Source organism: Manis javanica, chromosome 15 (genome assembly GCF_040802235.1).
Source record: "Manis javanica isolate MJ-LG chromosome 15, MJ_LKY, whole genome shotgun sequence".
NCBI lineage: Eukaryota > Metazoa > Chordata > Mammalia > Pholidota > Manidae > Manis > Manis javanica.
This window is the reverse complement of record NC_133170.1, coordinates 82030110-82055985: the sequence shown is the minus strand read 5'-3', so window position 1 is coordinate 82055985 and position 25876 is coordinate 82030110. Positions and strand designations below refer to the sequence as shown.

The 25876-nt window shown below is 42.5% G+C and overlaps 1 protein-coding gene across 2 annotated transcripts in view; it reads right to left on the bottom strand.

Moving 5' to 3' along the window:
• NF2 (NF2, moesin-ezrin-radixin like (MERLIN) tumor suppressor) overlaps positions 1 to 25685 on the bottom strand; it is a 72352-nt gene extending 46667 nt beyond the window's left edge. Inside the window, exons 1-2 of one of the 2 annotated variants that reach the window (XM_036993308.2) lie at positions 25083 to 25685; positions 712 to 837 (exon numbers count right to left, since the gene is read on the bottom strand). In XM_036993308.2, the coding sequence (XP_036849203.1) occupies positions 712 to 837; positions 25083 to 25196 (240 nt within the window). In that variant the 5' untranslated portion in view covers positions 25197 to 25685. The remainder of the gene's footprint in view (positions 1 to 711; positions 838 to 25082) is intronic. The other variant, XM_036993307.2, reaches the window with a different exon arrangement.
• Positions 25686 to 25876: the final 191 nt, after the last annotated feature.

Below are 25876 nucleotides of genomic sequence, written 5' to 3'. Positions count from 1 at the left end.
ACTTACTCTGAGATTCAGGGTCTTTTAGGATTTACTGACAAATCATATAGCCTTGCTCCCAACCTTCTTCATGGGTAGGTAGGCAGTTTAGAGGTGAGTGTGTTTTTATATGCACACATGTACCCACACAGAGAGGGCAGTCATATCCACATCTAAGTCACATCGGAGCTGCCGGGAGCCAGACATGTCCACCAGGCCTCAGGAGTCCCAGAGAATCATAAAGACAAAATAGACATTCTTCCTCCACCACAGGGGCCAGGGCACTCTCTATTCCTTAGATCACATTAATGATTAAATTGAGCTGGACTATGGTACTTCTCAAAATGATGTGAAAAATTCCCTAGAAGATGAGCCCTAAGAAAATCTTTCAAACATATAATAATTATTAAATTATAATAGTAATTTTTATTCATAAGGCCTGACTAGAGGTTCAATAAATTGAACAGCATAAAGCTAGGAGCGACCAGCCTGGTGCCAATGAGTAAAGAAGCCAGGGACAGCAACAGCTTAATCCTGACTGGTCCTGCCTGCCTTGAGAGCCTGTGAGGAGCAGAAGGCCTGTGGCATCTCTAGGACCGCTTTCTGCAGGACTTGCCCTTACTCTGCTGTGTATCCGTAATGCCCCATGATGAGCAAACAGGCTATGAACATGCTCAGGAAAAAGCCAGGGCACACACCGGCCCCCCTGGTTTCATCCAGTTCCAGCCCAACCTTCTTGTCCATTTTGAGCCAGGCCACCGTGTCCTTGATTGTGTACTGCAGTCCGAAGAACCAGGTCTCCCGCAGCCCCAGAGTCCGGCACACCAAATCGAACAGGTCTTTCCCTTTCCACTTCATCTGTAATATAACAAACCAACAGGGAAGGACGTGTGAGCAACACTCATAACCCGCTTGTCATATCCATGTCTAAGCCACATCCGAGCTGCTGCACTCCCTACCCTCAGATTCCAAACACGGGGAGAGCACAGGATGGCTGATGAGCACAGAATTCCTACAGAATTTTAAAGCTTCCTACATAAAACCGAGCATGGGAAAATACCAATTAGAGCTTAATGGCTTAATCACTGCAAAGCATACACAATACCTCCCTTGGACAGTTCCTTCCAGGTCTTAATATCCCCAAAGCTGCTAATTCAGGAAAGCTGGTAAATAAGCATTCTCATTTAGGAGAGTCTAGCTTAACTCTTAACTTCTCCCTGAGTTAACCCAGGGAGATGGCTAGCTTCTAGGGACATTAATGTCCATGAGATTTTGTCACTGATTTTTTAAAAATCATGACTCTGCCCTTTGATCAAAGGCTAGTGTTTCCAAAATTTTTGTAAATGTAAAAACGAGTTGTAGAAATTCTTTAAAAAAGCAATATAGGGAAGAAAGTTGTAACAAAACTCATAAATTGTAGAGGAAAAGAACTTTTAGAGATCAGTGGATCCAATCACAGGTCTTCCCTGTCAAGATGCATAACTGAGGCCAAAGGGGAGGCAACTTGCCCACAGTCATATGGAGCAATTACAGACTCTCGCTATCTAACCCCAGGGGATGAATGGACACCAGTATACTGTAGTGTGCTTACCCTATACATATAGCCTCACTTTCAAAAGGACCTGAAGCGATGGCTACTAAACCCTTTTCTTGGCTATTCAATCTTGTATCTGGAAAAGCAAGGTCCACACCTTAATAGGGGAAGAAAATGTCCAGCAGCTTAGTAAACATCGCCACCTTGTGGCTTCCAGCTCAGATCACTTCGGATGGTCCCATTCTACCCCTTAGCTCCTGCTTGTCCCCCAGCCCAAGGGCCCCCAAGTATCGGGTGGACATTCAAATGGATAATTAGGGGTACATGAGAAGCACCATGGAGACTGCGGTCATAGTTAAGAACAATCTTCAGATTCAAATACAAGATCGGCAAACACCAAAAGAGCAAGCAAGACCGCTTCAATGCAGAAGTATCTGTCCTGCCCTCGTTAGCAATCCCCACCCAGTGTCCTGGCACACTGAAGATGCATACTGAGAAGGAAAGGGAGAGAAAATTAGGGTTTACAGACTTGTTATAAAAGCGAGAAGGAAAAAGTAACTTAGACTTCTAATGGCTGATGGGCTTTTGCTAAAACCCAATTCCACAGAGGATTTTTCAAGTAGGCCTTCCATTTTTTACATATGTGAATGAGCAGTGTGTTCTCTATGAAGTACTCCACAGGAGAGCCCATCCCTTCTCTGTGTCTGCAGTCAAGGTCAAAGAGCAAAGGAGCCACCGAGATGGAAGGACACCAAAACCACCGAGACAAGGGTTGAGATTTGTACTGGCTTTTGTCCTTCACCAGTTCTCTTATGTGTCCTTCCAGCTCTGCCCTGTCCTCTCTCCGTGACTTTACTGGGGCCCCTGGAACACTATAGAATTTGAGGTCTTTAGAAATTATTATGAGCAGAATAAAACAAAATTACAAATTTTATTTTAAAAAGGTGATCTCCTTGCCCATTTGCAAACTTAATAATGCTTGTTGGCACACCCATTTCCTAGCCTGACAACAGGACAAAGGGTTTATTAATTCAAGGCAGGTTTTAATTCCTACAGAAGAAATGTTATTTTGGAAAACTAGAAGCTTCAGGATGCTGATTATCCTCTTGTCTCTATTTTAAGCCAGTACATAGTATATAAATTATAAATGACTACCTTGCTACAAGATAATGTAACACTAAAGAACAGACATTAACTTGGAGAAGTTAAACACCCAAGGGCCAAGCAGATCAAGGTAACGATTCCCAATCTGTCATAACTCACAGCCATGGCAGGGCTGGGCTATGGCACGGAGGGGCTGTCTGCAAGTGGGATGTGCAGTGCATCTAAACAAAAGATGCAAGGAGAATGATGACTGGATTTCCTGACCTGGGAGTTTAAATTCTCAAACATAATATTGTATTAATGCAGATTTCCTGTATTCCTTTCTACTTCTCTGTTTTTAAAATGCAAAACTATCTCTGTTGAATGCACAGACAATGCCTTTGTTCCCATGAAGCCTGCAATACAGTGAGGAGGGGGGAGAATTCTCACACCAATTCAGAATGCCCTACTTAGATTTTTAACTTCGACTCTAACAATCACAGAATGTCAGAGTTAGAAATGAGCCTGAGTAATTACCCACTGTAGACCCATCCCCTTTTTTGTACCAACAGTCTCAGGCAGGCAAAGCCCCAGTTCCTCTTCTCCTGCTCTGTGGGGCTCCTTTTGTCTGGCTTGCCAGCAGCACTCTCCTGCCACTCTTTCCGGGAACTAACTGGTGTCCTAATACTCTTCTCCCACCCTGAAATAAAACCCATTCTATTCAAGGAAGAGTCAGACAGCACTCCTTTACAGCTCAATGTGAATTCAAGCCTCTGCTACCTCTCATTATTTTCTTTCAACAGGCATTAGAGAGCACAAGCAATGTTAGACACCGAGGATGCAAACGGAGAAAGCACGGTCCCCGCAAGTGAGTCAAGCAAGGACCCGGGTCAGAAAAAGCCTTTAGAGAACAATGAAGAAAGAAAGGAAATGCATCTTTTTTAAAAGTCACCATCTCTCCAGGGAACTGCAAGTCATCTGGTTGTGCTGACACAGCCTGAACTCAGGAGAGGGTGTGGTGGGAACAGCGTGTGAGCTGGGGCCAGGTGGCTTGCCACCATGTCTTTGAAGACTTGAGCAGAGAAGTGATAGGGTCAGATCTGCATTCTGCTCTGACAACAGACAGCGTGGAGAACAGGCTGGAGGAAAGGAGCCTAGAATTGAGGACAGAAAGGAGGCAACTCCGTGCCTTAAGGAAGGCAGCAGGAGGGAGGGAAGCCAGCCTGAGAGGTGGCAAGGAGGCAGAGTGACAGACCTGGTGCCTGCACGCAGGTGGGGACTGAAGGAGAAAGAACGAAGAGGGGCGCCCACTGGAGACAGGGAACACGAAGAGGCAACTGTCAGGAGGAACGGAGGCACAGTTAAGTTCTAGACGGGACAAGTGAAGGTGCCTGAGGAAACCAGGAAGACATGTCCTCCATGCATCTGATGCAGTCTGTGCTCCATTAATAAAATAAAATGTTCTATCTTTAAGAAGTGTTTCTTTTGGGTTCAGTCTGACTCAAATATGTTTACCAACATGAAGTTGTACTTTTCAACATGATCCTGCCCCAGTGCATGAGGCTTGCTTACTCCTCCCGATGAGGGTTTCTACTTCCTTACAAACAAATAAGAACCATGGTCACAGCTGCTCTGGTGGTTCTCAGGGCACCCTGTGAAGGGAGGTCTTGGGCTGGGAACACGGCTCCCTTGGTACTGGCCAACTTGCCAGAAGATGGCCACACTTGTCTTCAGAATTTTATCAGTGATCCACTACATTGTGGTGAGGCTGTAAGGTGATCTAAGGAACCGAATGTCTCTCTAGATTGTAGGCACCTTAGAACCCGAGCAATAGCCACCTCTCTACCCGCCATGGTGCCTGGCCAAGTATGAACATACCAGACACAGCAAACAATGGCCATCCAACGGAAGACTTGAGTACTTCAAAAACCCAATTCAAACACTTAAAGCAAAATTAACCCCCATTCATCCATTCCTTCAACAAATACTTAGTGGACACACATTGTGTCCAAGCCCCCACCTGAGGTTCTGTTCTCACAGAAAAAGTCTAGGGCATGAACCAGTCAGGAACAGATAATCACCTTCCTCACCTCACACTAAAAACCACCTCCAGCTGTGGTTTCAGCACGCTAACACTGGTGAGTGCCACAACAGGGGCCCCCAGGGGCTGTAGAGTCCCCCAGGAAGAGGCCCTCTATCTTGGAGGGGTGGGAAGTGGCATCTAAATGGACTCTCATGGTGGGAAAGAGGAGCCAAGTGAGGACTGGGCTTTGGGAAGGAGGAGTAAGTGGGGAAGTGTGTTCTGGGCAGGGGGAACAGCATGTGCAAAGGTCTAGAGGCAAAAAGCTTATATGGTCCTTGTAGAAAATCAAAGTTTTATAGTTCAGTTTGACCGGAGAATACAATTGTGTTTCGAAAAGGACCAAACTACCATCTCAAACCAATTCTTTATCAATAACTGCACCTCTGTCATGTGAACCACAGAACACAGAAATTATCTGGGTGACTTTTTTCTCCTTTTTCCCAAGGTTGGAATATAACTAGTAAATTCTAGGCATACAGGAGAGAAGTTAAATCATTACATAAGAATGGATGCCTCAGGACAGTGGGGCTTAATTCTTTCCAGGAACCAGCCTAAAAAGCATAGACCAGTGATGGTTACCTAACATCAGTATGAATCTCAGCACTGTCATTGTGTGACCTTGAGCAAGTCATTGAACTTCCTTGTACTTTGCAATGGAGATAATAAACAGAAGCTACCTTAGCAAACTGATCTAAGGATTAAAGGCATTACTACATTTAAAAAGTCTAAAATGGGGTCTGGCCCACAGTAAACACTCAATAACGGGCAGCTATTATTCATTCTAACCCTGCCTCCTCTCCTTATACTGCAAGTGGCACTGTTCAAAGCCTCCTGGTTCTGTTTCAGTCATGGACGATGGATGACCGAGCAGAAAGGACACCATCAATTCTCATCGAGCTAACCATGCTATCACTCATTTGACAAACATTTATTGAGCACCCACAACATCCTAGTCATTGTGCTCAGCACAAGAGATAAATGATGAATTCAGGACAAGACACTGTCCCTACTCATGTCTGACAGGGAAGACAGGTAAATGGATAATGCAAACGCAACCTGGTAAATGCTAACGGAACACAACTCGGGGCCAAGGAACTACACTGAGGAGACACTGTCTGAGCTGGGTCAGGAAAGCTGGTCGTCTGAAGGGGCTGAACAGGGAGGTCACGCCAGCCGGAGGGAACAGCATGTCTGGAGCTTGGGTCCAAGCTGTTGCAAAGTGAAGGAATGTTCTTTGCACTTTTCTAGTACCTGACAAGCAGCATAATTATCCTACCTGCAGTACTGAATGTTCAATGCAGTTCTGAATATGCAGCTGCAGCCTAATGCGTGTGAGGGTTTGGACTCTCCAGTTGATTAGGAACCAGGTTATATGGTCACTGGTTCAAACCAGTCACACATCTCATAACAATACTGCGAAGTCTCTAGGAAGCCATGGCCAGGGGTATGAGTCTCACATTTATTTTTTATGAAAATATTTCCTTTTCTGACACCTGAGAGCACACATAAGCCTTTCAGGTGTGCCTTTATCGCACTTCAGGGCCTTTCTGTTAGGGTTTATAATTTTTCCTAACAGAGTGCCAAAAATAGAGCAGCTCCTGGTTCTGATTAAATGTTCATTTAAACCTCCCTCTTTTCACCTGGCCGAAGTGTTCCAACGGCTCCACGTACACCACTACAGCTCCTAGCCTCATCTCAGCCTGGTGGAGAAGAGGGAGGTTAAGAGGCAGACGCTCAATTTCGCAGACAGAAAAATGAGGTGGGGAGGGTGAGAAAGGTGACTTGCAGAGGGAAGAAAGGCAGGAAGGAGCACGACCCTGGCCCCCGGCGCACTGTAAGCTCCGCTCCGCAGGCCTCATCCTCAAGGTGCCCTTCAAGTGGAGGAGCTAACAGCACTGAGTCTGCAAGCACACGGCTCCTTGTTTTGTGGCCCTGCCCCCCCATTACTTTCACAGCCTGCACTGCTGTTTCACAGATATATACTTGTGCCTATGTCAAAGATAGATGTGCATGAACTTTATATACAGGACTAAGTGCTGTCGGCTTGTTATTTTTTGTAGGGGATGAATTTATGAGCTTTACTCAGAGTGAAGTGCTTGTAATTTATCAACCGAGAATGTTTTAAGTAAATAGCACTAAGCACTTACCCTCTGCAGCTGGAACGTAGCACTTCCCTGTTGTAGGAAGCAACTGGCACCAATAACCTACAGGGCTGCCCGGGGTCAATTAACCAGGGAAGCATGATGAATAGTGTCCATGACAGTCATCTTACGGTTGGCCAGGTTTAGATTCACAGCCCTAAAATGACCACTTGTTTTTTGTTTGGCAGCCGTCACATTGCATTTCTCCCACTGCTTTCTTTGGCCCATGAAGCCATCAACCAACGACTCCCTTGTACTTGCTGATACAACCGTGTAGGGTGAGTACGACACCATCCGCATGATGGGCAGGGGCCACAGTGAGAGAAGGACAACTATCATGAGGGAAGAAACTAAATCTGGTCCTGCCGAAGAATTAGAATCCACAGAGAAACGTGGGCTTTACAGAGAAGACTCAAATCTAGAAAAAGCTACCAGAGAAGCAACGTTCCGCTTCATGGAGGTCTGGGGGGCCGGACTGTCAGCTACACAAGGAATGCTATTTGCCCGGCTTCCTCCTCCACAGAAGATGAAGGAGAACCAACGAACCCAGCATCCGCTTATCAGGCGTTCTTCTAATTAGTTCACAAGCTGCCCTAGCATTTGCCATAAAAATTGTCAAAAGGTTAGCTCCCTTACAGACAGAGCAACAGAAGGGACTGTGCCTCCTCAGGGACAGGACACGTGCCACGTGTTTACCATCATTTCAGAAACGGAAGACCAAGGATGCTGTGATTTCCCCGTTCAATGCATATCCCTCACTGACTTTTGCAGTAACGGTTGGCCTAGAAGACATGAGAATTTAAGATGCTAATGTATCAGATCCAAACCTAAATATAACTTTTATTTGTCCATTTTGAAAAAATAGATGCAAAATATCTCAATTTACAAGATAAACAATGGAAAGAGGTATAAAAATGACCTTGCTGGGCAGTACATGAATGAGTTTCACTAAAATCTACTTTGGTTAATCAAGGAGGATAAAAAGTGCAAGTAATGTGGGTATAAAACCAACACTGCCTAACTCGGGGTACGGTGTCACCATACTACAGAGGCAGGTTCTTCAGTCGCATGAGTTTAAACTACCAAACTATTCATGCCATTTCCCATCACAATGAAAGGATACACTACAACTAATCAGCTGTTATTTCTCAAAATGAGGGAAAAGGGGAACCTTCAGATAAAAGCAGACTTTTAGCAAAAGATTTCTCTGCTCAACCAATCACAGCCCTTATATCCCTCACCTAAATCTGGGCAAAATCTCATGAAGCTGAAACCTCCTCTTTGCAAAAAAAAAAATTGCAACTCCAATATTGCCCTGGCAGCTTGCAGCATAATCAACCACAGCGAGAGATCTTCCTCTCCTAGTCCTGCAATCATCGCTGTTAATATGCCGAATCTACTTAAATGTTTGGTTGCAAGCCCCTAAACCAATTACTTCCTCCCTCCTTCAACCAATTTTCCTACCTTGTTACAACCCAGCCTGGGCACTCCCAGGTCAGCAAACCTGTGTGCTTCCATTTATCCATACACAGACCTTTCTAAGATCTCTTTCTTTATCTCACCACTGTCCACCTCCTCCCATAAAATGTTAGTACATTAATCAGTATGTACTTCACATATACAGAAAAATAAGGTGTCTGTCTTTCCCTTAAGATTCCTGTCTTTCCTTCAGTTCTGCAGATCACAAACTCCTTCAAGGCAAGGGCTATCATACACACACACACACACACACACACACACACACACACACACACACACACACACACTGTGTCTCCCAGGACCCAAGCAAGTGCGCATGATCTGTGGACGGACGGAGACACACACACACACACACACACACACACACACACACACACACACACACACACACACACACACACCACACACACACACACACACACACACACACACACACACACACACACACAGTGCGCATGATCTGTGGCCACTCCGTAAGTGCTTGTGGTTGGCTGATGATGTTGATGATAATGATGATGAGAACTAGATGAGGCTTCGGAGTAGAACAGTCTTCTAAGTAATGATTGCAATGAAGCAAGAATTTATGACACTCCTTATTAAAATTCTAATTGCATAATTGGGCCTTAAGGTATATATTTTCCCCCTTTGGTAGCACATACTGATTCTTTCTCTCTAAAAATACCTTGGCAAGGAAATCTAAATCTCAAAGAACCACCAAGAAAATTTTCCACAGAACAAGAGACTAAGGAAGAGACAAAGGACAGCACCTTGGGAAGCCATGAATGCAGGTTTTAATTTAAGTCTTTCAAAACAAAATGAATTACAGTTTTTTTAGTGGGGGGAAAGTCCTATGACCTCAGGTGAGCCACACAGCTCGACTGGGCCTCACTTTCTTCATCGACAATCTCTAATGCTCCGCAAGGCCCAGGTGTTACGATGCTACGAAAAAAGGTGAGGCACTTCAAAGACAGCTGGTAAGATGACAGAGCAAAAAGAAACAATACAGCGATGGTGCTATAAGAACAATACAGTCCCCCCAAAGCAAAGAAAACAATCTCTGTCTTTGGAATTTAGCTCACAACGTAAGAGCAATCATGGCCTGGTCAAATAGCTATCAAACACCCAAATCCGCCGTGTTGGGCAAGTCATTTAACCTCTCTGGGTCTCAGCTTTCACGATCAAGTGGTCTTTGAGGATTAATACCCTCTGAGTCTAGGAGCTTGAGATGGTTTTGTATAAACTGTGTAGTACTTTTCTCATTGCTGCAATAATTTTCTTTTAATCCTTTAACATCCCATTCTATATGATAAAATCATTTTCAAGGATATAAAGTGACTCTTAATGTTTATGTGTGCTTTCTACATTCTTTTCCCTTACTCATGTTCTACTGTTGCTATCATGTTCCTTACTTCTCATAATCAAGAATTGACTGTATAATAATGAGCTCTGTAAAGTATCAAAAATGGCCATTATAATGCTGCTGAAAAAAAGAAGCTTTTTGGCTCTAACATGCTCTTGATATTCACCAGTCATCAGTGGGTTCAAATGTTTGAAATACTGAGAACAATCATTCTACAGAGAGCTACAAATAAGAAACAACAATAAATTCAGTGCAGATAAGAACAAAGCTAAACTTTACATGTCTACACATGAGGAATGAAACTAGCAGACTTAAATACAACCCCTGACTCAGTATTATCCAAATTATTAACTCCTCCTGCCCTAGACATTGCAAAATCTGCAGTTTGTATTTAAAAGTACATTCCTCAAAAAAGCTCCCAGCAAAACAGAGCTAGAGCATAATCCATTTGTGCAAGCCTACTCATGCAGAACCCAGACCCTAGCCTGGAAAGAAATTGTAAACATGCTGTTTCTATTTCTAGTTTGACCCTTTGATTACATTTCACAGCCATCCACAATAATAGCACTGACCTGAACAACACTGGAAGGTGTTAAGTGTAAGTTGACAGGGCTGGTAAAAATGTCTACAGATGGATGAAAACTACCTTGGGTTGAAGACTTTTTTAACATATTTATAAGACTGATTTAATCTCAAGTCAATATGAGTAGGACACTAGATAAATACAGTCTTGTTCAATTTAAAAGCATGGATCAGTTCGGGTAAGCTTAGTAATTAATTACTCTGGGCTTCAGTTTTAAGCTCTATCTGAAAGTCACATTACCAAAATGAGTAAGACTAGAAGACTGATACCGGCAAGGTGGATGGGAAAACCATAGGTAATGTCACAGGAAGTTTTGTGAATTTTTCCAGCTAGGATTTGGCAGAGGAGCAAAAAGGAGAATTGTAGTGAGAGTTGGAAGAGGAAAAAGGCCTAACCAATGCCTTCAGAAATGATGGGCTCTGCCCCCACCTAGTGGTACAAAAGTAATTCCTAAACTGGGCCAAGCACCTGGAGTCTCAGCACCCGTGCCTGAAGATTTGATTAAAGATTTTTTTTCCCTGAGATCAGCACTAGTTTGGTAATAAATTTTTCTGTGCTACCAATGTACCAATTGAGAATTTAAATTAGACAAAGCACAGACAGGAGGATGGAACACATCCTGTAACAAACCAGAGAAGCCTTGTCACCAGCTGGCTAAAAAGATTAGCAGCTCTGAGAAAACTCAATCATAGGTTTTTAAGACCTCACATGCTTTAACTTCTGAAATTAAGAATAAACAAGCACCAAAAATGTTCTTGGACAAGAATGCAAAACGAGCATGAATAATTGGAGGAGTCATTCAAAAACAAAGAAAAGAGAAAAATTTCAAAATGACACATTGAGGACAAAAGAATGGCGAATGAAGTATGGCAGAAATCAGAAAAGAATCCTGTTATCACAGTAGACTTCAAGCTAAATAGAGATCAATAATTTGGCACACTATAAAAAAGTTAAACAGGAACTTGGCATAAGGTAAAGCTCATTATATTTAAACTACTCATAGAGTCTAGAGGTCCTACAATTACAAAGGCATGAACAACCTGAGGAAGAGTCAAAGAGAATGAAGTAGATGATTAAAGGGGAAAATTCACAGTGCCTCTAGCACGAGACCATTCCTCTTTGTCCCCCCACGCCCAACTCATGGTAACCTAAGAAGCTAGTATTTAACAAGTGCTAACTATGATCAGGCCCTGGGCTAAGTGCCTGTAAAGGTCTACCTCATTCATGCCTTAAAAGAACCCTATAAGAAAAATACTACTGTTCTCCTCATTTTACAGATGTGGCGCTGAGGCTCAGAGAGGGAAGTGCAGGATGGCTCTGGGAGCAGTGGCAGTCGTGGGGCTTTCACCCAAGCCAACATTCCCCTTCTATCAGCAGGACAGCCCGTATTCTCTAGGTAATACTCTTCCCGTCCTTCAGCATGCTCAAATCCTGAGATGAGGATTTGAGGAGGAAATAGGAAAGAGGGAGAGCTCTGCAATGAGTGTCCTCTGTCCAGATCACCAAAAATAGGATGTTAAAGCTGAGAGTCCTTGAAACCAAGTCCTTCCGCCTCATGTTTTAGCTGAAGAACTGAGGCCTAGGGGGAGGAAGGGACGTGTCCAACGCTGCGTAGAGGACAGTTCAAGCACCAGTTCAGAGTTCTGAATGGTTTTACACAAGCAACACCCTGACTGCACACCCGAACCAGACACAGGAAAGTGGGCTGACCTCCTGAGCCCAACTCTGCCCAGGCTTGACCCAGAACTGCTTCCAGCTTGGCTGGCCTCAGGCCTGAGGACTGGCTCTGGACCCCCTGAATCTTGGGTGGAGTAGGTCTTCTGCTCATTCTTTGTCCCAGAAGATCCCGATCCCAGGCCTTGTCCTCCTGGTGCCCAAGCTTTGGATTCAGGTTGCAGTGTGACACCTGGCCCAAAGCATCATCTTCTAGTTAGGCAACTTGTTCCTGACCTCTCCCCATCTCCAGCCCCTAACATTTCAAATCATTCTGCATGTTGATCACTTTTCATTCTCCTAGGAAACACCTCAAAGCTCCCCACTGCACCTGATGAACATAAGCTCCTTATATGGCCTGAATCTACCAATTCAAACACCTCTCCCCTCTCCCTCCTCAAACCACAGGATTCCCATCCTCTCCTTTGCTCAAGCACATCTGCTGATCCACTTGACGGGAGTGCCCTACCCCCTGCACCTGTGCACCCAAAGCTGCCTCCAAAGCTGGAGTTAGGGTGGGGGCTGTGCCTATTCACCCCACTGCACTGTGATTCCTTCTCCCCCTCAACGGTAGCCCACCGTCACCTGGTATAGATAGAGACTTCTCTGCATGAACTTTTCATGTGTATCCTAGATTTCTCTAACTAGATTATGAGCACCTCAGAAAGCTGGGACCTTCACTCTTCAGCACCTTTCTGTGTGCTTCAATGCTTTCAATGCCTTTTGGCTGCTCCAAAACTGAACTGCAGTGGGAAGCAGGGAGGGATGAAGAAGCAGGTGGATTTCAAAGTGAGATAACTAACTTTTCAAAGAACATGAAAAGGTCTCAGAATAGACAGGCCAACCAGTTGCTTTTTATGTGGACACCCCAAAAATTATGAGAACACACTGGGCTGAATACTGGGAAAAGCATTCTGACCCTAACACATGATAAATATGCAACTAAAAAATACTTAGCTCTTATAAAACAAACTTCATTTTAGGCCAGAGGCAAGGAATCCCGAGTAATCATGGTGAGTGAGAAGGATTCACTTATGGAAAATGTCCATTTGATTCAAAAAGACAAATTAGACACTGAGACAATATAGGAGAGGTTGTCAGTCACATCATTCATCATCATATCATCCATCCTACCATACAAGCTCACTGGCACTCACAAAATGGTTTTGAAATGGTATCTTACACCAATGAAACAAGTAAAACAATGCCATAGACAAACAGTTGTTGAGTTAGGAAGTTCTTTGAAAGAGTTCTTATTTCTACTTTCTTTTTCCTGTTTACCAAATTCTTAAGTTTTGTCAAGGTTTTTATTAACCTTTCCTATTTCTATGTGGAGCTTCCTATTTGGGTGGCATAATTTAATAGAAAGAGGGTGGCCTGGAAGACAGATGTCACTTGGTAGTTCTGGACTGGTCTTGGGCAAAAAGAGACAGGAACATCTGAACAGAATCTCAAAAGAGAAGGAGAATGTCTATGCCAGGAGGCAGTGAGAAGGGCACCCAGCCAAAGGGAACAGCCTATGCAAAGGAACAGCTATGCAAGGGCACAGCAGTGTGAAGAGAGCTTGGCACTTTCGGGAAAGAGCAACCAGAACACCAGGCTCAGAGCAAAGAGGGGAGGTGAGAAAGTGCAGGAGAGGCTGGCAAAGGGCGCCAAGTGATGAGAGGCCTTGAACTGAGTTCCTTTTACGTAACAACCTGTATATGGGACTTACCTTGTGCCAGGTGCTATTGTAAGTACTTTACCAATAATAACTTGATTTTAATCCCTGTAACAACTCTATGCCTCTATGCTGGAAGAGGTATCACAACCCCCATTTTACAGATGAGGAAACAGAGGCATCTGAGAGGACTAAGGAACCTGCCTAAAGTCACTCAGCTGGTTAGAGGCACAGTCAAAAAGCACAGACCACAGCTGTGATGTGCAGGCCGTGCTGCCTGCGCAGCCCTGACAAGGACACTGGAGCTTGAGCTAAGACCTACCCAGCTTACATAAAAGGCTCATTTTGAGGTTCAACTAAGCAACTTACCTGTCCCTGGCCTCTCTTTCTCATTCAGAACAGACAATGCCTCCCTGGGAACTTAAGCAGGCCATCTGTCCTGTCTGAGCCTCCGTTTCCCCTTCTAACACTGAAGCCCATGACAGCACCCACAACCCAAGTAGGTCTTGATCACTACTAGTTCATCTTCACCACCTGGCCTGCATGAGTACTCAGTTAATTCCTGTTGAATGAATAAATAAATGAGTCTGCATTGTGAGTATCAAACAAGATAGCGTGTTTAAAGCACTGAGAATGGTACCCAGCACACAGTGGCTGCTGTTCCTAGGGTCCCACCGCAGAAGAGCAGACGCAGGTCCAGCGGACGGCAGCACTAGCCCCTGTGTGCCCGCTTCCTTCCCTCTTCACTGGCACGACTGCAGCTATCATTCACTCCTGACTGCCCTTGTCCTAGACCTGCAGCAGCCACGCCATCCCCAGGCGCCGCTTAAACTGCACAGGAGAGCCCAGAGGTGTGGCGGAAACCATCTTTCATCTGAAATAAGAAGGAAAGCTTCCCGATGCCCTCCCACAGAGTCCCATTACTATATACAATTAAGCGGTGAAACCACCACCACTGCCCTCCTGGAGTTTACATTCAGAGGGGAATCATTTGCCTAAACCTTGGGATGTCCAGGTTTTAACATCTTACTGAAAATACCAGAGTTGTTCTTTGTCCCCCTTCAAAAGTTTCTACTTTATATCCACTGTAGGTTGGAATGATCTGTAATATTGGCATTTAACCCAATCATAATGCCACTTGGGTATGTGAAAACATTTGGGGTGCTAACCAGCAGGAGAAGAAGCCTTTGGTTTCAATATAAGATGGTATTGGAATTTCTCATAGCTCGATTTTGAGCCATATTTCATATTTGGCTCTTCTTACTGACAGGTTGAATTGTTAGAGTAAAATTCCAGCCTAGATAAGAAATAACATAACCGTTTAGCCTCCTGGTAAATTATGTTCAGCATCCACTTTCTCAAAATGATAAATATCAAATCTTTCAAGTGGAAAAATCCTCCAAAACATCAAGCCAATTGTACAATGCAGCAAGTAGTGCAAGAGGGGCTCCTTTTCCTCTCTCTGCAGCAAAAAAAAAGTTCGAACTTGTTAGCAGAAGGTAATGTGATTCACATGTTAACTCTCACTGGTTCTGAAATTGAGTCCTTCTTAGAAGCTACCTACATTTCACCTCAAGAAAGTTAAGAATTCCTTAAGCACCCTCTCTCTTCTGTTTTTTTTTTTCAAAATGCATCCGCCATTTCCTGTATTAGCACCTTGCTCAGTTAATGTACAACATAAAAATAGTGCAGAAGAGTAAGATTAATAATATCTCAGGGCTCCCTATATCAGCATAAATCAAACTACTGCTAATTTCAACAGAATATTTGAACATCATTTACAAAAGGTATTTCCACTGGAAATCTGACGTTCAATGAGATGCAATACCTGGAAAAATCACAACAGGGCAGTGCCTGTGGTGACCTGAGCCTCCTACTTTAGGCCAGCTACAGTCCCTTCCATGTCTTCCTTTCTGCCTAGGCACCACACATTCCATGAATCCTTGTAACAACCTTGCAGGGTCAGTATTATCAGTCCCATTTTACTGATGTGGAACCTGAAGTCCAGAGAGCTTAAGTATTTTATCCAGGATAGAAGTAGTTTATTTCTGTCTATTTCAAAGCTTATGCGCACTTTGTTACTACTGCTTTGCTATTCAATGTGTGGTCCCTGGACCAGTATCACTGGCATTACTTGAGAATTTGTTAGAAATGTAGAATTCTTAGTCCCATTGCAGAACTACAGAATCAGAATACACATTTTACCAAGATCTTCAGTCACTTATGTACACATTAAAGTATGACAGACTCTATACTATACCAATTCTGCCCCTGTGAACATCACTGCTCTTACTCCTTTCTGTGGATCAGTGGTTCTCAACGTGGTGGCAGGGGACAGGGGAGGGTGTTTCCCCCAGGGACACCTGACAAATTTTGGTTGTTATGACAAGGTCAAGGTGGGGGCTACTACTGGCATCTAGTGGGTAGAGGCCAGAGATACTGTCAAACATACCACAGTACACAGATTGGCCCCCCATCTCAATAAAGGATTACCCATCCAAAATGTCAATAGTGCCAAAGTTGAGAAACTCTACTATCACTGATAATACTGTTTTCTGTCCTCTTTGGGTCCAGGGTCTGTTTAAAGAAGACAAAAGAAAAGATTTTCATGGCAAAATTATGGCAACAGAAATGTCACACAAAATCTTTTCCTATGGCCCTTTAGCTATCACTCTCTCACAATATTTATCAAATGGTAAATTAGACCAGAGGTCAGCAAACTATAGCCCACAACAAACTCAGCTCACCTGTTCCTGCGCAGTCTGAGAGCTAAGAATCACTTTTGTATTTTTAAATAACATTTCATCATTTGTGCAAATTGTATGAAATTCAAATTTCAGTGTTCATAATAAAGTTTTACTAGAACAAAGTAATCTCTTGTGTTCACATTTTGTTGAAGGATATTTTTAAAACAGCCTGATTGAGAGAGAGAATTCACAAACCTTAAAATTCACCTAAAGTGCACAATTCAATGGTCTTTAGCATATTGACAGAATTATGCAGTCATCCCAATTTTAGAACATTTTCCTCACCTCAAAAAGAAAGCCTTGGCCCTCTACCTATCATTCCCCTAATCCCGCAATCTCTTTTCCCAGCCCTTAACAATCACAAATCTACTTTCTAGTTCTATAGATGTCCCTGTTCTAGTCTTGCATATGGAATCATACGTGTTCTTTTTTGACTGGCTTCTTTCACTTAGCATGTTTTCAAAGTTCATCCATATTGTAGTATGTATTGGTACTCCATTCATTTTTATTGACAAATAATATCCTACTATATTGATATACCACATTTTGTTTACCCATTCATCTACTGATGGCCATTTCGGTTGTTTCCACCTTTTGGCTGTTATGAATAATTCTGCAATAGACATTTGTGTATGAGTTTCTCTGTAGACCCACATTTTCATTCCGCTTCAACAGATACCTAGTAGTGGAATTTCTGGGTCATATGGTCAGTCTATGTTTAACTGAGGAACTTCTGGAGTATTTCCAAATCATCCTACATTCCCACATCATTTTGTATTCCCACCAGTAGTGCATGAAGATTCCAATTTCTTCACATTCTTGCCAACACTTGTTATTTATACCTTTTTGAATCTAGTAGTCTACGTAGTTGGTTGGCTTTCATTGGAGTAAAGTGGTATCCTGTTTTTTATTTGCATTTCACTGATGACTAACAATGTTGAGCATCTTTTCATGTACTTATTGGCCATCTGTGTATCTTCCTTGGAGAAATGTCTACTCAGATCCTTCGTCTATTTTTTAATTGAGTTATTTGCCTTCATTACTGAGCCGTAGGAGTTCTTTACATAATACTTTAACTATCAGATAGATGATTTGCTAACATTTTTTCTTTTCACTTGATGGGTGTCCAAAGCACAAAAATTTTCAATCTTGGTAAGTCCAGTTTATCTATTTTTTCCTCTGTTGCTCATGATTTGGGTGCTACATCTAAGAGTCGTTTGCCAAATCCAAAGTCCTGAAGATTAATCCCTACATTTTCTTCTAAGAATGTTTTAGTCTTAGTTCTTACATTTAGGTCTTTAATCCATTTTGATACATTTTTTATGTGGTGGGAAGGGTTCAACTTCATTCTTTTGCATGTGACTATCCAATTGTCCCAGCACCATTTGTGGACTATTCATTGCCCCATTGAATGGTCTTGCACCCTTGCCAAAAATCAGTTAACCATAGATGTATGGGTTACTTCTGGACTCTTAATTATATTCCATTGAAATATATGTCTACCTTTATGCCAGTACCATTCTGTTTCGATTATGGTTGTTTTGTAGTAAGTTTTGAAGTCATGAAGTTTGTCTTCCTACTTTGCTTTTCTGCAAGATAGTTTTAGCTATTCTGATCCCTTGCAATTACATATGAATTTTAGAATCAGTTGATCAGTTTCAGTAAAGAAGAAAACTGAGATTCTGATAAGGATTATATTGAATGTGTAGATCAATTTGGGGAATATTGTCATCTTAGCAATGGTAAGTCTTATGATTCATAAAAAAGGAATGCTTTCCCAATCCTGACAAGGAAAAATAAAGCAGGGGGATCTCGCTTCCCAACTTCAAGCTCTACTACAAAGCCACAGTAATCAAGACAATTTGGTACTGGCACAAGAACAGACCCACAGACCAGTGGAACAGAACAGAGAGTCCAGATATTAACCCAAATGTATATGGTCAATTAATATATGATAAAGGAGCCAGAGCCATGGACATACAATGGGGAAATGACAGCCTCTTCAACAGATGGTGCTGGCAAAACTGGACAGCTACATGTAAGAGAATGAAACTGGATCATTGTCAAACCCCATAAACAAAAGTAAATACGAAATGGATCAAAGACCTGAATGTAAGTCATTAAACCATAAAACTCTTATAAAAAAACACAGGCAAAAATCTCTTGGACATAAACATGAGCAACTTCTTCATGAACATCTCTCTCCAGGCAAGGGAAACAAAAAAAATGAACAAGTGGGACTATATCAAGCTGAAAAGCTTCTGTACAGCAAAGGACACCACCAATAGAACAAAAAGGCATCCTACGGTATGGGAGAATATATTCATAAATGACAGATCTGATAAAGGGTTGACGTCCAAAATATATAAAGAGCTCACGTACCTCAACAAACAAAAAGCAAATAATCCAATTAAAAAATGGGCACAGGATCTGAACAAACACTTCTCCAAAGAAGAAATTCAGATGGTCAACAGACACATGAAAAGATGCTCCACATTGCTAATCATCAGGAAAATGCAAATTAAAACCACAACGAGATATCACCTCACACCAGTTAGGATGGCCAACAAATGTTGCCGAGGATGTGAAGAAAGGGGAACCTTCCTACACTGCTGGTGGGAATGTAAACTAGTTCAACCATTGTGGAAAGCAGTATGGAGGTTCCTCAAAAAACTCAAAATAGAAATACCATTTGACCCAGGAATTCCACTTCTAGGAATTTACCCTAAGAATGCAGCAATCCAGTTTGAAAAAGACATATGCACCCCTATGTTTATTGCAGCACTATTTACAATAGCCAAGAGATGGAAGCAACCTAAGTGTCCATCAGTAGATGATTGGATAAAGAAATGTGGTACATATACACAATGGAATATTATTCAGCCATAAGGAAAACAAATCCTACCATTTGCAACAACATGGATGGAGCTAGAGGGTGTTATGCTCAGTGAAATAAGCCAGGCGGAGAAAGACAAGTATGAAATGATTTCACTCATCTGTGGAGTATAAGAAGAAAGAAAAAAACCGAAGGAACAAAACAGCAGCAGACTCACAGAACCCAAGAATGGACTACCAGTTACCAAAGGGAAAGGGGCTGGGGAGGATGGGTTGGAAGGGAGGGACAAGGGAGAAAAAAAGGGGGGGCATTACAATTAGCAGACATAATGTAAGGGAGGGCACGGGGAGGGCTGTACAACACAGAGAAGACAAGTAGTGATTCTACAGCATCTTACTACACTGATGGACAGTGACTGTAATGGGGTATGTGGGGGGATGTGGTGATGGGGGGAGTCTAGTAAACATAATGTTCCCCATGTAATTGTCGATTAAATGATACCAAAAAAAAAACAATTAAAAAAAAGGAATGCTTTCCCATTTTATTTAGATCTTCGATTTCTTTCAATGATGTTTTACAATTTTCAGAATATAAGTTTTGTACTTCATGAAATTTATTCCTAAGTATTTTATACCTTTTGATTCTGTTGTAAATAGAATTTTCATAATTTCATTTTCGGATTGTCCACTGCAAATACATACAAATTACAATAGATTTTTGTGCATTGATCTTGTATCCTACAACCTTTCCAAACTCATTTATTAGTTTTAGTCATTTTTTTAGGGGATTCCTTAGAGTCTTTATACAGGATCTTAGTAATTGTGAATAAAGATACTTTTACTTCTTCCTTTCTAATAAGGATGCCTTTATCTCATTTTCTTGTCTAACTGTCCTAGCTAGAACCTTCACTACAATGTCGAATACAAATGGCAAGAATGGACACGGTTGTCTTGTCCCTGATCTTTAGGGGTGAGCATCCACTTTTCCACCATCAAGTATGATGTTGGTTGTGGATTTTTCAGTTGGCCATTTACTGAAGTTCCCTTCTATTCCTATTTTGTTGAGTACTTTTATCATGAAGTGTTGTTAGATTTTGTCATGTGCCTTTTCTTTATCTATTGAGATAATCATGTGACTTTTGTTTTTTAGTCTATTGATACATTACATTCATTGATTTTCAGATGTTAAACCAATCTTGTATTCCTGGAATAAATCCCACTTGGTTATCATGTGTAAATCTTTTTATGTGTGGAATTTCGTTTGTTAGTATTTTTATTAAGCACTTTTGCTTCCATACTAATAAGAGATAATGGTTTCTAGTTTTCTTGTGATATCTTTGTCTGGTTTTGGTATCAGGGCAATGCCAGCCTCATAAAATGAGTTGGGAAGTGGTCCTTCCCCTTCTGTTTTTTTGGAAGAGTATGTGAAGAGTCAGTATTAATTGTTCTTAAAATGTTTGGTAGAATTCTGTGAAGCCATCTGGGCCTCTAGTGGGAAGATCCTGGGCCTTTCATTATAGGTAGTATTTTATTACTAATTTAATCTCTTGTTTTAGGTCTATTCAGATTGTCTCTTTCTTCTTGAGTAAATTTTGGTAGTTAGGTGTCTTTCCAGAAATTTGTCCACTTTATTTAGTTATGTAATTATTATATAACTGCCATTTTACTTTTTGTTTTCTATGTGCTTCATGTCTTTCTCTATTCTTCCTTTACTACTTGCTTTTGCATTAAATATTTTCTAATGAAGCATTTCAATTTTTAAGTGATTTTTCCCACTATTAAGTTCTTTGTTTCAGTGGTTGCTCTAGGGTTTACCAAATAATCCTGACTTATCAGAATCAGCTTCAGATTTATACTATTTAATTCCAGTGATATATAGAAATGTTACTACTATATAGCTCCTTTCCCTTTCCCTTTTGTAGTATTATTGTTCTATGTATCTATTACAGTTACAAGCCCAACAATACATTGTTACAGTTACTAACTCTACCACTTGTGGTCATTTAATTAGCTCATTACAGCTTTGCTCCCACCCACCTCCTCTGTGTTGTTAATGACAAGCATATAACAATATGTTACATATCTATGTTTCAGGCTCAACAGTATATATATTCCATACATATTATTTTATACAATTCTTTTTAAAGCAGTTACAAGGAGAAAAATATGCATTTCTACTATTTTTTGATATAATCATCTTTACCTTTGCACTTTGTCTTGTCTTTTTTTCAACAGATTTGAATGACTGAGGTTACTTGCTTTCAGCCTGAAGAATTTTAGTATTTCTTGTAAGGCAGATCTTTCAGCAACAAATTCTGTTTTTATCTGGGAAAGTCCTTATTTCACCTTTATTTTTCAGATGTCCATTTCATTTATATCCAGCTGTGCTAGACACAGGATTCTTAATTGACAAGTTTTTTCTTTGAGCACTTTGAATATATTATCACATAGCCTCTCACCTCCAGTTTCTGCTGAGAAGTCAGTTGTTAATCTTATTGGGGTTTCCTTATAAATGCCAAGTCATTTTTCTCTTGCTGCTCTCAAGATTTTTTCCTTCTTTTTGACTTTCAGCATTTTTACTATGATGTGTCTGCTTGTGGGTCTCTTTGTGTTGATCCTCCTTGGAATTTATTGAGCTTCCTGAATGAACGTATAGGTTACTGTTTTCAATAAGTTTGGGAAGTTTCAGCCGTTTATATATCTTCTCTCTCCTCTCCTCATATTCCCATTACACATATGTTGGTACACACTTACCTATCTCCCACATTTCTCTGAGGTTCTACATTTTTCTTCATTACTTCTCTCTACTCCTCAGCTTGCATAATCTCCATCAATCAGTTCTCAAGTGTGCTAATTCTTTTTTTTTTTGCCAGTTTGAATCTACTTTGAGCACCTCTAGTGAATTTTTTACTTCAGTTATTATGCTTTCCAACTCCAGAATTTTGTTGGTTTTTATAATTTCTATCTCTTTATTGCTATTTTTCTATTTGTTGTAAAAATGTCACCATACCTTCCTTTACTTCTTTAATTATCTTTTCCTTTAGTTCTGTGAACATATTTATAATAGCTTATTATAATAACATATTATAATAATTTTTAAACTTTTCTGTTAAATTTGACATCTGGTCACTGTCACAGGCAATTTGTTGCTAGCTTTTTTCCATTGTATGGGTCACATGTCCCTGTTTCTTTGCATGCCTTGTAATTTTTTGTTGGAAATGGGATATTTTAGATAATAGTTGACCCTTGAACAAGGTGGGGGTTAGAGGTGCTAACCCCCCTGCACAGTTTAAAATCCACATCTAATTTTTTAGTCCCCCAAAACTTAACTAATACCCTGCTGTTGACTAGAAGCCTTACCAATAACATAAACAATCAATTAACACATATGTATATGTTACATGTGTTATAAACTGGATTCTTACAATAAAGCAAGCTAGAGAAAATGTTTTTTCAAATCGTCACAAATCTCCAAAACAATTTCCAATGTACCTACTGAAAAAAATCGGCATATAAATGAACCCATACAGTTCAAACCCAGTTATTCAAGGATCAACTGTATGTTGCACCAACTCTGGAGACTGTTACTATTATAATCACAACTCAAGGGCTTGTTATTGTTATTTGCTTGTTCATTTGTTCAGTGATTGGCTGAATTTTTTTAGTGAAATCTATTTCCCTGGTACAGTGTTAAGGTCTGTAATGTTGTTCCTCAGAGAGGCACAGCTTTGGGTATGGCCACAGTCACCCTGAGATGATAGCAGTTTTAGTAGGGCTCTCTTCCTCTCCCTAATCACACCCAGCTGTTAACCCCACTAATTGTGTTTTGTTGCTCTATTATTTTCAACCATGCCCGAGGTATAACATGCTCTACAAAGTAATCCAATCAAAAGGTGGTTTTTTTGAGGGAACCGTTTCTAAAGTCAGTGTTCAATGACCCCAAAAGGGTTCTCATCTGTCTTATTCAATGATTCTCTTCTGCAAACTGGCCTACAGTCTAGGTTGTATCACCAGTAAATCAACAAATTTCCTTAATTGTCCTTCATCAAAAGTTCTTAAGAGTACTCCTAGGCATACATTTCTCCATGTCTTATTGCAAAATGAAGTCACTTCCTTTGGGAAGAGCTTGAAGAGCTAAGGGTTTTATAGCCTGCTTCTCCCTCCAGGCAAAATCTCTGAGCCCATGATGGAAGAGGGAGGGAGGGACACACCAGCCTGAGATCTTCTCAGTTTGTCTTTCCTGACATGGAACCACCAACTCAGAAGCTGTGGCTAGGACAAGAGCAATTGGCATCCCAGTATTCTCAGTGTGCCATACACACAAGACAGCCCCCATTCTCTAAATAGGAGCCGGGTGGAAGAAGGAGACCACATCTTTCAACTGCACACACCCAGGATTTAGCCTCAGCAACAAGTAGCCTTGGGCAGGATAAAAAGCACTGAAGTCCTGCTCCCCAGGGAAGAAAGTGGTCTCACAGGGAGCTAGGGGAAAGGGAGCCCTGTGTTCTAGGTTGCATCAATCTCCACCTTGCTGAGCTGGAAGCAAGAAGGGAGGGAGTGGTCTTGGTTCAAATATCAGACTCTTGCCTTTCTTACTGAATTTTCATAAATTTTATTGAATAAATATGTATTCACTTGACGTTTGCCCTTGGGACCATTTCCAGAGGGCTTCAACAGTTGTTGAGGGTTTATTATTATCATTATTATTAAGATATCATTAGGATACACATAAAGGTTTCACATGAAAAACAATGTGGTTATTACATTCACCCATATTACCAAGTCCCCCCACCCCCCAATGCAGTCACTGTCCATCAGTGTAGTAAGGTCCACAGAGTCACTACTTGTCTTCTCTGTGCTACACTGTCTTGCCCATGACTCCCCCCCACACACCATGTGTACTAATCATAATACCTGAGGGTTTTCTTTCTAAGGTAATTTTCACTACTCTTAACAGGGGAGCAGGTCAATGGAGCTCCTCATGATGTCATGGTGTAAGTCAATCTTAAGGCTGCTCTTGCACTACAGTGGTACAGCTAAACACTGACCAGTTTCAGCAGAGACCCTAGAGCACGCAAAGCTGAAAGTATTTACCATGCCACCCTTCACAGAAGTTTACCAACCCCTGACTTAGGTCACTGCAGCCAACACTGCTGGTCCACAGACCCACCTTAAGTAGCAAGGACTTAAATTACTTGAGAGGCAGTACTGTACTGGTTAAGAGCTTGATTTAAAATCCCACTCTGCCATTTACTAGATATATGACTTGGGGTACCCACCTTAGTGGGTTGCGGTGAGAATTAAGTGTATGAATGGCACTGAGGAAGTATTCAACAAATGATAATTATTATTATCACGATGGAATACATATATTCCATCACATATGGAAAGTTAAGTATAAGACTCAGAGTTTTTCCAGAAAAATGTAAACTTTGGAAAACGAAAAGAAGTACAGAGTTTCCAACAAACAAGATGCAACTTTGACTACCTGGGGTACATTAATATTACCCAATGAAGTAAAAAACCCCAGAGAGCTGGAACTTAAGCCTGAGATTGAAAACCAGAAATCACTGATGCTTCCAGCCTCGTGTATTAACAATGAATGAAAACCTTCAGGAAATGCTTCCAAACTCAACAGCTCTATGAAAAAAAAGCAGTCATTATCTGTAACAGGAGGATTTGGGCCTAGACGGCTCCTTCCGGTTCTTGAGGTCTCTATCTGTGCCCAGAGGTGATTATAAGCAGAATCCTTCAAGCCTCTAACTCAACTGTCACCATGCAGTGGAGCCCAGATCTGTGTCCGGGGCCGGGGGAACAGGGATTCCGCCGGATTCCGCGGTACTCCCCCTCGCCGCAGCCCGTCGGGGCTGCTGCTGGCTGGTTACCTCGCAATTGAACTCCATCTCGGCGTCCATGGTGACGATCCGTACGGTGAACGTCTTGGGCTGCTTCCTCTTGAGCGAGCTGAAGCTCATACGGGAAGCGATGGCTCCGGCCATGGCGCGGGGCTCAGGCCCGGGACCCTCGCGCCCCGAAGCCTGCGCTCTGGGCCTCTTAACCTCCCTGGAGGAGCCGCACAGGCCTCAGGGCCACCATGGTGGCCGGCCGGCCGGCCCGGGAGCTGTCTGAGTGGCGAGGGCCCCCAGCGGCCAGCATGGGCCGTGAGGACCCTACCCCGGGAACGGAAAGGGGAATTGGGGAGCGGGCTCTGACAGCCGCGCGGGGGAGAAACCCGAACCGGGACAGACGGGGCAGGCACGGAACGGCGCTCCGGGACTCGAGCCGGGGACGCTGGGGACGCCCGGAACGGAGCCCCTAGACGGCTGCGGCTCAGACCCCGCGCGCCTCTCAGCGGCGAACAGAGGTCTTGGGGCGGTGCTGCAGCCGGACGCGCACGTGCGCGCGTGGCTGTCACCGTCCTCGCTCCGCGCACCCGCGGGATGCGTCCCCTCCCCGCCGCCCCCGGCCTGCTCGCAGCCCCGCCCTCAGGTCCCTCGAAGCCTTACACACAGCTCAACCTAACACGGCGGCTTTCGTCCAGACGCCACGGTTGGCTGAGCACACCAAGGAAGGAGGAGCTCCCACGCTCCGTGGGACCCGCTCACAAGGACTCCACCAATTAGAAGTTCGGCTCCAACTGGGGGCGCGCCAGAGCTCCGTGTTGAGTGGCTAGCGCTGC